Below are 14,885 nucleotides of genomic sequence, written 5' to 3' on the forward strand. Positions count from 1 at the left end.
AACATGCCTGCCAAATGATGTACTTCTCTCAATTCATTTTCTGAGTAATGATTACCTTGTGATTGTTTTTAAAAGTGAAAATAATAACAAATCACTTTGAAAAGTAAAAAATGTAAAGTAAACATATCAGATATTTAAATTAGTTATTCATAATCCTGACATTATATATATATATATATATATATATATATATATATATATATATATATATATAATAACAAATGTATTCAATGTATATTAATTATTTCATCATGTCTTGAATGGCTTTCTGTAGAGGTATTCTGGTATTTATGTGTGTTATGTAACTAAACTTAATGGCCTCATTTCATTTCTGATGAACAAGTGAATTTGGCAGTAGATTAAAAGCTGCTTTGTCTTCTGAGGGATAAATGCCATCACTAATGAAAAAGGAAAAAAAAAAGCCAAATATGGATCTGGGCCTGTGACAGAAGGAGTTCTCTCCCTCTTGACTGAGTTTCTGCAGCATCATCAGACTCTATCTTCTCTCTGAGTGCATTAAAGCAATGGGAGTCAAAGAACATTAAATGGCTAACAAAGATCGTAAAGCAACATGAATTACGTAAACGCATTTGCACGAAAAACAAAACAAGATATAACAGTGAGAAATCAGAGCTTCACATTGTCAGAGAACAACAGGACAAATCTTTGCAAATGTTAGTTCTCTGGTGTCATGCGATGAAACTCTCTAAGCACAAAGAATAATGCACAAACACAACAGATCAAAGATAAACTCATTTCTTAATGAAACCTAATGAAAATGAATGTTTACTTTTTCCTTGAGGCAACGTTAACAGCCACAGTTGAATTGTAAACAAGTCTTGACTTTGAATATTGTACAACAAGGCTCAGCAACACTGTTAACTTTCATTATTTGAAAGATCATTATTGAAGAGCTGTAAGTAGAAAAAGTACAGAACACTGGTTGAGAATATGTGTATCAGCCACTGCGGCTGTAATAGTCCTAATTTTACAACAGTTTTATCGTCACCAACATTTTCTGTGTGTACACCTTTAACATGAGACCTGCTGCTGCTGGCAGAATAACACCTGGGTAACTGAATTTGGATATGTTTCTATATAATAGGCACATTTGGATCGAGATATTGAGTGACTGACAGATACTAATGAAAATAATGGCCATTATAAATAGAGAACTTGAGGATGTACACAACTGGGTCACAATGGCTGTAACTGTTTTTAAATTGTTTACACAGACACTAAAAAGAAATGCAGTGAACAAATGTGAATAGATTGAACAGCTTGAATTAAATCGTAAAATAAAATAGTGAAATTCTATCTTAGGTATTAAAATAGTATCCCGATGTTTTGTTATATAATGGGCTGTTGTGCATTAGTGTAAAACAATGTTATCTGGGAACACACATTAATTTGAAAGAGTAAAACACAGTCAACACAATGCATACATCAGACATTGAATGAATCAGAAAAATTGACTTGTAACTGTTTTTGTTTTGTGCAATCAGTTGTTGTATTCTTTAGATCATTAAAAAGAAAATCCAAACCCAAATATCTCAGACTCTGTTGCAAGATTTGTGACTTCAGTTTTCATTCTGGGGAAACAAATCAATTTAAGAGGGGGGAAAAAAGTGGGTATCAGTTGACATCAGTCTTTCAAAAGTTTATTTGCAGGGTCCTTTAAAATTACCGAGCAAAATCCAGGACAAATAACGTCCAACCACAATAAATATAATGGAAAGAAACACAAACAGCAAGATGACAAATCAGATATGGCAGAATGACTTGAGCAGTATAATTTATCTCTGTGCATACTAACAGGGAAAGCAGCTATGTGTTTTGAATTATTCATCTATTTTTCTGTAAACATACTGTTTTCATGATAAATATAAATTCATTTTAATATATTAGTATAGTCATTTTCTTATAAACATTCTTCTTGTTGTCATCCTGTTTAAAATGATGGTGTAAGACAATGTTAAAGTCGTGCTGAAAACATAATGTGGGGTCCTTTCCATTATTTTCATTGTGGCAGCTGTTGGTTCTTTCAAAATAATGGTTTTCAGCTTATTAACATTATAACCTTTGTGCTTTTTATTTGGACAGTAATTAGTGCATTCTGTTAATATAAATATTAGAAATACATATAAGACATGGTGCTGGAAAATCAGTATGGCAACAGCTCACAGCAGGTCCTCTACATAACAACTTGCAATCAAAAATTATCCATCAGTGAAAATGATTCATAAACTGCTAAATAAGTCTTATCACATGCTTTTTATATTACAGTCTTTATCAAAGTAGAAATGGGAATTATTTTATTACACTGGTCACAAAATATAAGATGGAAAACTACAGGAAAATATGACTTTAATTCCCACCCTTTAAAACCCCCTCAAAGGAATAAATTATTTCTGCAATAAATAAATAAATAAATAAATTAGTATACACATGATTTCCTAGTTTAACACACATCGATTCCAAAAGGTATCACAAACATGATACACACTGGCACATTCTAATATATTTATGCCTTCCAACAGGCTCTCTGTACGGGTTTACTTGCTATCCATTACATCACCACTTTTACAGGTTTGACAGCGAACAACTAAAACCTTCCTTTTGCACTGAGCTCATCTCAGCGCTCTCATCCTCAAGCACTCAGAGAGAATAAACTCCCTGATCATTAGCAGGTTCCCCCAGAGCAGTCTTATTGCTCCAAAACAAAATGGAGTCTCATCATCTTTTTGTTTAGCCGGATTAATATTTATGAAAGGGCTTCGAAAGCGTTTCCATTTACCCGAAGGACGGTTGTGGTTCCCATCCACCCCCTACCCCACCACAACGTGGAGCTGTGTGTGGCTCAGACGGGGTTGGTTTGGGGGTGGCCGCAGGGTGAGTAAGCCGGTGGGACGGTGTTAGGTTTAATGCCTCTGCTTTTCATGTAGGATATCAGCTGGTCAGGGATCTCGGCCAATACGTCTTTAGCCAGCCGCGCCATACTCAGCACATGGTTGCCTGTGCGATCCATGTAGTCTCTGAACGGGACAAACTGTTGTGACATGGGAAAGAAATCTATGACTTTATGAATAGAATGTATCATGTATAAAACAAGTCTAACAGGCTAAAGCCCTGCTAGTAGCCCCATTACGCCTGACAATATGAAAGCATTGGACCACACAATTTACAGATGACGTTGCTATTTATACTTGACTTCTTATTACTCATTGCTGCCATGCACTTGCCGTATTTATGCTCTTTCATTCACTGTGGGGATCGCAGTGAATGAAAGACGCATACAGATACACAGGCACCTTGCTTAGCAAAACATTTGCAGTGGAGATTGCTTGGTATGTCTGTAGCCGCCGTAAACCAGATGTGTAGTTATGTTTTTAAGGAGGTGCATTCTATAAGGAAATGTGCATAAGCTCCATAGATAAGTCATGACCCCTTAAGTCATGACCCCTTAACGCACAATCATAATTCAAGCTTTAGAGCATTACCAATACTGAGGCTTCAAAAATAAGTAAATGTTAACGTTACCCTGATGCTGGTGCCAGACGGTCATAAAAATGTCAAGACCCTCTTTTGAGCATGAATGTGTTCAGCTAATTTTTCAAACACTTGCCAATCACATTTTGAGAATTCCTGTTGGAAAAGTTTACATTTTAGCCTGACTGTGGTGCAAGAGTATAGGACAAGGTGAAGAACATACACAGTAAATTTAATTGAAATCCATCCATTTGATATCTTATGTACAAAAGTAAAGATTTTGGCCTGAGAGCAGCTCAAGATGAAAGGCCAGGGGGTTGTCAAAATCATTAATTTTCTCAGGACTTGATCTATGCATACCATGTTTCAAGACACTCTGGCCTGTAGCTGTTGAGATATCTTGCTTTGTAATAAAACAAACGTCGCCATCTATAAGCATAGAACTTTCAACCACTATGCCTTTGGAAGAAATTTGCCGTGTCCTGCCCATGACAAGCTGAGATTAGACAAAACATTAGAAATGTCTCACCTGTACAATGTCTCTCTCTGCCAACTTCCCCCGCGAGGAAATCCTGATGTCATCACCATCCAGCTCAACCATGGCTACAGAGAAAAGATGTTTTATCAAAAGTAATAGCACTTAAAAAATATTTTCACACTGTGAATTGATTCCAAATATGTTATGGTTATGGTCGGGAGCAAGCCCTGATGCAAACAGACCACAAACTGGTTTCCACTGTTTTTTATACATTTGTTCTCTGAAGAACTTTAGTTATTGTTCTCACCATCGAACTCAGCTTGGCCAACTCCAACAATGATGATAGACATGGGGAGTTTAGCTGCCTGTCACGAACAAGAAGAACAAACAGTCAGATGTCACTCAGGTGCCTGGAAGAGTTCCTACTGTATTTTCTGAAAAAAGCCTGACAGTTTTTATCAGAGTATGGAGGGGTTACAGTTATTTGTATTTTCCTCCCAATACACTTCTCATTCTACAAAGTCGGTATTAATCTGCAAGCACAGTTCTCCAGAGATGCCAGAGACAAAAACAATAATGGACAAGATAAAATGAGATAGACATAAATGATACATAGCATCATAGCAATTTCTTGACTGTGTTTGACATCACATTATGTTGCATAGTTTGGGTTGTCAAGGGACTGAGAGAAAATACAAAATACATTATTCAACTCAGGGGCTCCAAGGTTGTTACAGCAGACAGCATATAACAGAATATTTTAGCTACCTACTGTACAGTGTACACATTTTACAGGCTTCTTGTACTGTGGAATACCAAAGTACATAAGGTTACAAAATATTCTTGACTTACAGTAATGCGCACAAATAAAAGCAGAATTTGAAAAACAGTAAAGATAACTAACGTGCAAATATGAATGAAGTCAAACACTTTATTCATAAAACATGATTACTTCATCCTACACACTTACATCACTCAGTCTAACATTATTTATTCATGATGTTTGTATATAGAAATGTTTTATATACTGTTAATGTCAAAACAGAAAAACCACATGTCCTGCCTATTTAATTCCAATCTAAACAAAACTAAATAAATAACATTTAGGTTTAGGTTAATTAAGATTTAATATGGCTTATCTTCCAAGGTGTACAGGTTTCTCTACTACCTGAACCTAAACCAGTCCTGATGTGGAGAATGTAAATGCTCTGGCATGAATGAATGATATATGCTTGTGGTAGAAATGCTTTTACAGGGGTAAAAGTAGGTCAGCTTTCCTGGAAAAACCTCCCGAAGGGAGAGCCCTGTCACAGATAGGAGTAAATAGATGGAGGAGTACCACCCTCCATGTTCTATATAATATGTCTCCCTCCATCTCTTTTCCCATTTTATATTTCCATCCACCTGGCTCATTCCTCATGACGTCTTGCTCTCCCACACAAAATACATACATTCTGTTTGCCCCTTTCCAGCAGCAGAGGATCCCACAAGCATATACCTATAAATGCCAGATCAGATTCTGTGTCCAAAGCTGAATTATTCAGCCTACACCATTTGTTACTTTGCCTGTACTGCAGTCACTCAGGGGATCGCACTACACCATCTATCCGTCTGAGCAGATACTTCCTCCTCTCAAAGCACAGAACCACAATAAAAATACAGAGACTGATAGCAGAAGTCTGTTCTCAAAATAAACACTGAATTAATCTTTAAAGGAATATACCAACTTTTTTGCCCCATTGTTCACAATAACCAAGAGGCGAGAAGATTGGCACTGAAATAATTTCTGTGTCTCTGGTAGATAGATGTTTCCAGTGCAAATGCTAATACTTTTGCATCCAGATTGTTCGGTCAAATCCAATTTTCCCCTTTAATTTCCTCTTAAAGTCACAGTGAAGCGGACGTTGGAGCGTCTTTAGCTTTTGTAATGTGACATATTTCCAAGTGAAACAGACATGTGCAAGGAGTTTAGATTTAAATCATATAATTTAGATGTGATTGGATCAATCAAAAGTGGGCGTGGCTTATTAAATACAGCGGGAAATGAAGCTGTAGGATTCCCACACCTCCCTCATCCGCATTGTTAGATCAGGAGAAGGATACGGGTGAAATTAATAAATTAGACCTAAGCCACGTTTTTGGAAAATTTTGCCAGCTGAAATCCAAACATTCACCTCCTACTATGATATTGCTCTGCAAGCTACTCAAGCTAAGTCATCAGGAATATTTTCACGAGAAAAGAGGGGGATTTTTACTATGAAGAATACTCAAGTGTTTTTTATTTTTACATATATTTAGCATGTAACAAGAGATAAATGAACAAATAACACATGATTAGAACTTGGAAAATGTATTTTTCATTTCACTGCGTCTTTAAGTAACTTTAAAGGTGAAAAAATCATCAGTGCATCAATCAGTTTGTTCAAGCTCTTTATTGAAGCAAAAATGTTTACCCTGAGTTAAATATTCAAACCCAAGACTCCATGTTTTTTATGGCTGCACCATTCCATCAAATGAAAAAATTCTAGATGTCTCATGCATCATGTTCTTTAGGTTTAAACAAAGTTTGGCTGTACAGCAAACGTTTGTAATGCATGTGGGGTTGAAGAGGTCAGTGGTGAGAACAGTGAGAAAAAGAGTAGTTATAGCGGCTTTAAGACTGGATTAGACTGCAGTTAATTTTAATAACATACATTTAAACCTGCTGACTTGATTAGGAATCTGTTAAAACAAGATGTGACAAAAATGTGACAAAATACATACATTCAGTGGCAAAGTATCTCTTCTTGTGGACCTTTTTCAGTCAGTAAGTGTCCAGACAAGTGAAACTTTTCTTTGCTGATTCAGAATATAGAGTTAAGCTATGCGAAAAGCAGTTCTGTAAGTGTCACTAAATTTTAAAATATTCATGGCTTTATGAAGTTAGTGGTCGAGCCAGCCTCATATCCAGACAACAAACTGATAACCGGAGACATAATCTAATACCTGGGCACAAATTAATTTATATTTTGGCCTACCAGGTCGGAGAGAGTACCTCTTTTATAATTCAAAATCCTAAAATTAAATTTGGAGCTCAAAGGAAAAATATGAAAGGAAAGATTTCCTCAAAGGCTGTCCTGTTAGATGTGCGGACATATTAGTCACTGGAGGCTAAGCTGTGCTGGTTTGGGGAACAAGTAAACCAGGATAAACAGGACAAGTACGGTTTGGTCAGCAGCAGTATTTGTAATATTACAAACAGATATATGTCCAATCCTTATAGATATCTCTAAAGATAAACCACAGCACCAGAGAGCACAAATAAGAAATCAAAAGTGCAGAAATGAGGGTTGCACGTAACTCTATCGTCATATCTCCAGGGCTAAAGGCTAAATGCCAAGTGAAGCAGTTTCAGCCCTTTGCTCTATGGGCAGAAGAAAGAGTAGCCAGGTCCAAACTGAGAGGCGAGAGGTGGCAGCAGGACACGGCAGGTTCGGGCCGAGTAGTGCAGAGCAGCAGACAAGATCTTAAAAGGAAGGTGTGGCTGTTCGAATGGTTTGATTAACAGTCGCAAATTCCCTTTAAACCCAGTCTGCTGGGGGTCAGAGCACCGTGCTGCTGTCAGAGTCTACCTGGTCGATGATGACTCACTGAGTGCGTAGCCATTGAGTGTCTTATCATTGCAGCCATATTCCAACTTTAAATGAGCTACAGTATTTTCACAAGACACATAAAATATGCAGCACATGCATAAGAGAAACACAATCATTTAAAATTATACCAAAAAGGTACCTCAGATGGTGCACTGGATAAGACCTTTGCCTCTAATAAAGTGACCTAAGAGTGAATCTCAGCTGAGCCCCTCAGCCGCCTAAGGGTCTCAATAAAAAGGAAAAATATTGGACAAACAGAGCACCCAAGCACTGAGACAAGTGGAGCAGAAAACATCCCATAAATCCTCAAATCTAGCGCCACTGGCTTATAAACCCCTCAATGTAACAGAAAGTCTGAGAGAAGAGCCACAGTAGCTAAAAGCACCTGCAATGGCAGTGCCCTGCAGAGCTGAGGGGAAGGGAGAGAGAGAGAGAGAGAGTAGTGTTAGAGCAGCACTTACATTCACTATGGCCTCCTTGGTCTGAGCCATGTCTGATATGACGCCATCAGTGATGATGAGTAGAACAAAGTACTGAGATCCGTCCTGCACTGCTGCTGCATAACTGAAACAGAGAAATCATCAGCAGACAGTGGTTTAAGGCCGTAACACACAGACCATGTTCGAGTAAAGAAAAGTTGAAAACAGATGCAGACTACATGTTCGTGGATTTACATAAAACTCTGAGATTGGCTTGGTTTCTAAGAGCAGCATAGCAGCAGCCACTGTGTCAGAGATAAAAAAAACATTAAAAAAAAACATGGTCTTCCGAAACAAACTCGCCCTCCGCCCAGCGTGTGACACAAAAGCTTAATATAGACATGTAAAGAAGTAAAATATGTTGTATAGCTCTTCATGTCTCAGAGGTCTATTACGAAGACACTATTACGAAACCCTTCAGAGACACCACAGTGAGTGTGGCCTAGTTTCAATCGCCCATCGCTGGCTGGTCTTTGAATAATTTATTAAACTGTTTATGCAAGTGCTGCAGTCTTATTCTTTCAGAGCATTTTTGATTGCCTAGCTCTGGATTGACCAGACTTGATGAGCTGGGGGCAGATAATTGTGAGAGCCAAGGACAGGTCAGAGGTCAGCCTTTACTTTTGCTTTCAGTTTGGTGAATTTGACTGTGAGGCGTTGACATTTTAATCAAAGAGCGTGCCCAGTTAGTGACAAAGGCAAGAGTGATGACTGGTGTTATGGAGATTAAAGAGACATTTGTCTTCCCCATCTGCCATATAAAAATGTGGGCCACACTCACTAGAGACGTTTGACCACATTAGCAGAGTAATAACTGTAGCACCAAACACAATATTGTATTATAGATAATCTACATTTTCAAGATTAAGATTCATAGATGAGAATACAGAACTAGCACATTTAACATCATGCTGTGCATCTTGTATCTAGTATGTATTCTGCTTTCATTAATGAATCGGCTTTCTACTTGTGCTGCATGCAAAACCTGCAGTAAATGTGGAATTTTATAAATGCAGAAAGTCTCCGATTGCTTTCAACCCCGACTATTCAAAGCCATAATGTGAAATTTTTTATTGGGAATAAAATCCTTTTTTATTTTATTAATCATTTTTATTCCTTGAAATAATGCAAAGATGTCTGCTGGGGACTTTTTTCTTATCTTGTTATCTTTTTATTTTTTTTATTCTTTTGTGTCTGTGTGGGTAGTGAACGGGACTTGATAGGGTGTCTGTATGTATCGTCTTATTTGGGGAAGGATATTTTTCTGTTATGGCAAATAAAACTGTCAACCTAACAAGTAACATAAAGCTCTTTGGCTGTTTCAGATGAAAACAAACCAGTTGCAGTAGCCTTGTGTTTTAACCAGAGCCCCACATTATTCCTCATTCCAAGTTGTTGGAATATAAGTAAAATATAAGTTAAAGTCTAAGTTACTAAAGGTACCTAGCAAACACATACAGAATCTCCAAATTTACATCTGTAAAAGCAAAACTAGTTTATTAGTTACAATTGTAAGTTTAAGTGTGGTAGTTTTGGTATTGTCACTTCCTGGTTTATTTTGGTGGTATTCTTCTTCCCTTGTATGTCTATGTCTAATATGTTCTATGTTTTTACTTCCTGTCTGTGTTTTCCCTCCAGTTTTGATTGTTGGCACCTGTGTCTCGTTATCTCACCTCCCCTAGGGTATTTAGTCTTGGTTTTTTCTTTGTTCAGTGTTGGATCATCGTTGTACACATGGTGTTGTTCCTGTTAAGCGTATCTATCGTGAGGTTGTATTGGATTTTTTGTTCTCCTGTGGACCTTGTTTGTAGTTTGGATTCTGGATTCTTGGATTTTGGATTTTTGGATTTGGCCTGCTCCCCTGTGAACTGTGTTCCCACCTTTGACTCACTCCCCTGCTTTCACCTATACTAGCTGGTACTTATCTGCCTTTTGTCTGCTCATTACCTGTCTGCTTACTGTTCTGCCCGTACTTGCCTGCATACCACCCCACAATAAACACGGTAGTCATCCGGCTACTTTTCCCTGAGACTGCTTCCTCGTCATCTGCTTTTGGGTCCACTTACCTCCATACAGCACCCCTTATGACATTAAGTTATCAATATCATTCAATCATTGACAAAACTCCATCTACCAGTGGTTGTGTTGCAAGATACATTATGATATACATACTGCTTATAAATGCAAAACGGGGGGTTAAATATAAGTGTTACTTCATGGGGTAATTAGAAATACAGGTAAATGCTGAAAATCTAATGTAAAATTCAGGTCCACAGTGCACAAACCTGATTCCAAGTGTGAGTCATTAATATTCAAGTCCAAGCCATGTCATGAGTCATCATTACTGGGACCCAGCTTGAGTATGAGAGTCCACTATTAGAACACAGGTCAGGAGTATGATAGTGTGCACCTGTGCCATATTATAATTTCACCACTGTTTCAATCTTAAAAAAGACCATTTTCAACAAATCACGTCTGCTGTGTATTTAAAATGGTACAGCCCCATTTGTAGACACACACATTCACTTTATGCATTTATTCCATTTGCAATGACAGGAAGTTTGTAATTGTGAATTAAAACATGTGGTGCCCCATTCACAGTAAAGCTCATTTATTGAACAATGTGACTCATCAGCACGTGGATGAAAGGCTACATAACATGAATCCATTTACAAGTCCACTGCCAATCCTGCCACCTTGCCTTAAAACTCTCACCACACTAGACATCTAAAAAGCAATGTAGCACCTGCACTCTAAAATGTCTGGTCCCACAAATGCCTGATTACCATTTCGATTCATCTCAGCCTGGCAGCAGATTGTTTATTTTCCCTTTATTAGTTCTGCTCAATTCAAAGAGAAACCATCACTCACTATGGGGCCATTATTGTAGCAGAACTACTTACAAATGTGAGTGGAGAGTTGTGTGACTATATCTCAATCTGTGTGTGCGTAATCAGATTTGTAAATGTGTAAAAAAAAAAATCTCCAAATCTGTATTTAGATTTGGCAAGTGTACTGAGATTTATAAATGCATAGACAAATCTGTAAATGCGTACATATATCTGTAAATGTGTAGACACATCTGTAAATGCATACATCGATCTGTAAATGTGTAGACACATCTGTAAATGTGTACATAGATATTAATCTTTTTATTAACTTGCATTTCCAGTACTACAAACTGGTTGTCGGTGGCGACATTCCCAGAAAAATTGCTGTAACTTAAGTAAGTAAGTTAAGTTATCAACATTTCCTGGTTGTTGCAGCATTGCATTAACAGCATTTAACTGATGAAACACGGGTTGACTTTTATTATGAAGTAGTCACAGGAAAGGCAATGTGTTTATCAATGAGATTAGCACTGGCCGCTATTGTTCATCAAAAATGCGCAAGACAACGGTAATTTTTGACATTGTTTGACAGCTGATCAGTATGAAATATTGCAGGTAGTAATGGAACAAGAAGGAGAAGATGAAGAGCACCGTATCAGTGCACAGAAAGAAGCATGCATCTACTCATGGGTGAGAGGCGTCCTCCTCGGCTGAGCTGTAACGATAGCTAGCTCAGTGGGGCTAGGTGAGCTAGCAGTATCAATTAGCTATAAACTAATATCCACAAAATGAGTAGATGCACGCTTCCTTCTGCACGGTGATATGGTTGGCAGGTGTAGGTCGGTGGAAAGAAAATACTTCCTACAAGGTCTGTGGATTATCTTGAGTGACCGGATCATGATTCTGGAAAGAGACATTGCTGTAGAGTTTTTCCAAACGTATTTTTTTGGGGGGCTTTGAGCACCACAAGCCAAGTGACACCTATTTCTACTCTATTCAAGAGAAGGTAGACATCTCTACAGCTGATATCTCCAAAACTTGCTAACTCACACCAAAACAATCTCGATGGATAAATAGCACTACAGGTAAGAGAAAAAAAATATGCATTTTTGATTTTGGGGTGTACTGTCCCTTTAAGGATTACAACTTTAATACCTCTTACGGCATGTCTACCTCCTGAAGATTATTTACAGATTGACTAAAAGAAAGGACGACTGTGCTCACTGGGACAGGTATTTGTACTTGTACCTTGCCACATGATTAACAACAGGAGCGAAGTTGGTGGGTCCATACAGCTGAACCGTCTTAAGGCTTTGATGGTAAGCTTCGAGAATCCCCTCCATGCCGTTACAGTACGGGTTCTCAATGTTGCCATTCTGAGAAAAAAAAACAAAAAAAAAAAACATGAATGGATTTAAACCACTGGTGATCAGCAAAAACAAGATTTTCAGCTGCGGTTAAGTTGGTCTTTAAACACTTTGACATCTATGTATTAGGAAACTAGCTTGTTTACAGTCTCAAATGAGAGGACTGATGTGAATTTAATCTCCTTGCGTTCAATACAGATATGAATCTGGGACATGTTTAGCCTAACTAAGCACAAAGACTAAAGTTGTGTCAGTAATTGTTAGATATTCAATATATAGTCGACTATAGTGTGCTTTGAAGTGTTTTCTAGTGAGAATTATTGTACGCTTTATAGTGAACTCAGTGATCCCACAATGTATGTTAAAAAGTAATGTATAATTGATGCTAACAGAGAAAACTGTATTACTCAGACATGGAAAAAAGAAAAATATAGATGACTGATGAAAGGAATGACCAAAGTAGTGTCCATAATTGTTTCTGATTTTGTCATCTAACACACTATATATTGTAGTCATTTCCTAGTGCGTGAATAGTGACTGAGTGAATGAATGAGTGTGTAGTGAATGAGTGAAAACAGCCTAGAAGTAGAGGGAAGCAGCTAGCCTCCATTAAACAACAACTGCAAAAGGGTCTTATTCACTCATGTATCTTGTTAACTGACAAGTTAGTCAGCATTTTGTCAAAAATGTTCTATTCTGACTGTGTAAAATAAATAACAAAGAGGGTGTAAATAAGACAGCTTTGAAGGCGTAACACACTTCCGGGTTTCTGTACTGGATGAACAGAGATTAAAAAGATATCAATCAGACTAGTTGTGACTAGATGGTCTTTCCACACACAGTACAGCAGTGATGTAGCAGCTGTGATCAAGGGTGTGCAGGCTCATCAGACTTATATCTTGCAACCCATAGAGGTCCGTGCAGCAGTGCTTTTCCACCATAAAAGATGTAGTGTGGAGTTTAAGGGCTGAATGACATTTTGAAAACATTCTTTGCAGAGATGTGCTTGTCAAACTTTTCTTCAAAGGTTAGCTTCCCTAGCTACAGGGCAAGTTTCTAACCAAACATATATAACAAATATTTCACCCAGGACTGTAACTTTACTTTTAAACCCACTTAAAAGACTGGAGCATGAAAGAATGAGGCTTTAATTATATGGTGAGATGAATCTTCATTTGCAAATTTTAATGGAAACATGGAGTCATGCAGACGTTACCCTGTACACAGACTCCTCATTAGGCTGTACTATGCAGCAGCCAGAGCACATTAGCTGGCTGAGAGAAACCAAATTGATTCAAGAATCTTTCAGCCTTACAGAATCTAATTTGCACTATAAAAGGTAAATGGAATTCACTCTGAATTATGCATGTCAGAGGTGTAGCAGCATTCATCTCAAAATGCACACATCCATATTGCACAAGAAAACATGCTTATCCATACATGTTGGAGAAAATATAAAAACACATCCGAGTGCTCACACTCAAAGATAAGCTCCACGGGGAGGGAAAAAATAATTTTCATATGAATTACAACCTGAGTGTCTGAAATAAAACCCCATAGTTTACTCACCAGAGGGAACTCATGGGAGACCCTCCCATCAGGGGGCAGCTTAGCACCAAATCCCAGGGCAGGGAACATCTTATCACTGTCATAGTCCTGGATGATCTCTCCCACTGCCTTCAGGGCCATGGCATAGGCATTCATCTGGTACGGGTTCATGTAGTGCAGTGAAGTGGACTGGGACGGATTTCCTTCCAAGACAAGAGAAGTCTGAGTCAGTGATGCAAACCATCAGACGGAGACCGAAATGACAGCTGCAACTAGAGAAACATGAGTGAACTGAGACTAAATTAGATGTTCTGAATCTGAGGTGGGGCTCGATGTGACTATCTGGGTTATTAGCAACACTGGAATTCAACGTTTATATTTTCCTGTTCATGTTTTTAAAGTTACAGTGACATTTTGAACACTTCTGGACAGATATTAGTTTACAGGATTCCCTTTTTTACTGGCATGAATCAGTAACAAGTCAAAATATTACATGCAGTTCAGGGGAAACAGAGAGATTAAAATACCTTCAGAATGATCACATTGAAATGTTTGAATGTATATGGAAGCCACTGGTTGGCTATTAGCAGTGGTGGAAAAGGTATTCAGATCTTTTACTTAAGTAAAAGTAGCAATACCACAGTGTAGAGATACTCTGTTATAAATAAAAGTTCTGCACTCAAAATGTTACTAAAAGAACATAAGTATTAGCATCAAAATATATACTTAAAGTACAAAAGTAAAAGTACTCATTATGCAGAATGGTCCATTTCAGATAACATACAGTATTTTATATTACTTGATTATAATTATTGATGCATTCATGTGTAAGCATCATGTTAATGTTGCAGCTGGTAAAGGTGGGGCTAATTATAACTACTTAATATGCTGTTGGGTAGCATAATGTATAATAATACATCATAATTTATTAGTAAATTATGTTTTGTATTAACAATCAGAATCTGCAAAGTAACTACTAACTAAAGCTGTCACATAAATGTAGTGGGTTGAAAACCACAATCTTTGCTTCTGAAATGTTGTGGAGTAGAAATATAAAGTAG

At 37.6% G+C, this 14,885-nt stretch overlaps 1 protein-coding gene across 3 annotated transcripts in view; it reads right to left on the reverse strand.

The window, feature by feature from the left end:
- Positions 1-795: 795 nt before the first annotated feature.
- cpne5a (copine Va) overlaps positions 796-14,885 on the reverse strand; it is an 83,273-nt gene continuing 69,183 nt past the window's right edge. For all 3 annotated transcript variants that reach the window (XM_044212311.1, XM_044212310.1, XM_044212309.1), the window contains 6 exons: positions 13,846-14,027; positions 12,158-12,285; positions 8,061-8,163; positions 4,275-4,332; positions 4,019-4,092; positions 796-3,049 (listed from right to left, as the gene is read on the reverse strand). In XM_044212311.1, the coding sequence (XP_044068246.1) occupies positions 2,861-3,049; positions 4,019-4,092; positions 4,275-4,332; positions 8,061-8,163; positions 12,158-12,285; positions 13,846-14,027 (734 nt within the window). In that variant the 3' untranslated portion in view covers positions 796-2,860. The remainder of the gene's footprint in view (positions 3,050-4,018; positions 4,093-4,274; positions 4,333-8,060; positions 8,164-12,157; positions 12,286-13,845; positions 14,028-14,885) is intronic.

The sequence above is a fragment of the Siniperca chuatsi genome, linkage group LG10 (genome assembly GCF_020085105.1).
Source record: "Siniperca chuatsi isolate FFG_IHB_CAS linkage group LG10, ASM2008510v1, whole genome shotgun sequence".
Classification (NCBI taxonomy): domain Eukaryota; kingdom Metazoa; phylum Chordata; class Actinopteri; order Centrarchiformes; family Sinipercidae; genus Siniperca; species Siniperca chuatsi.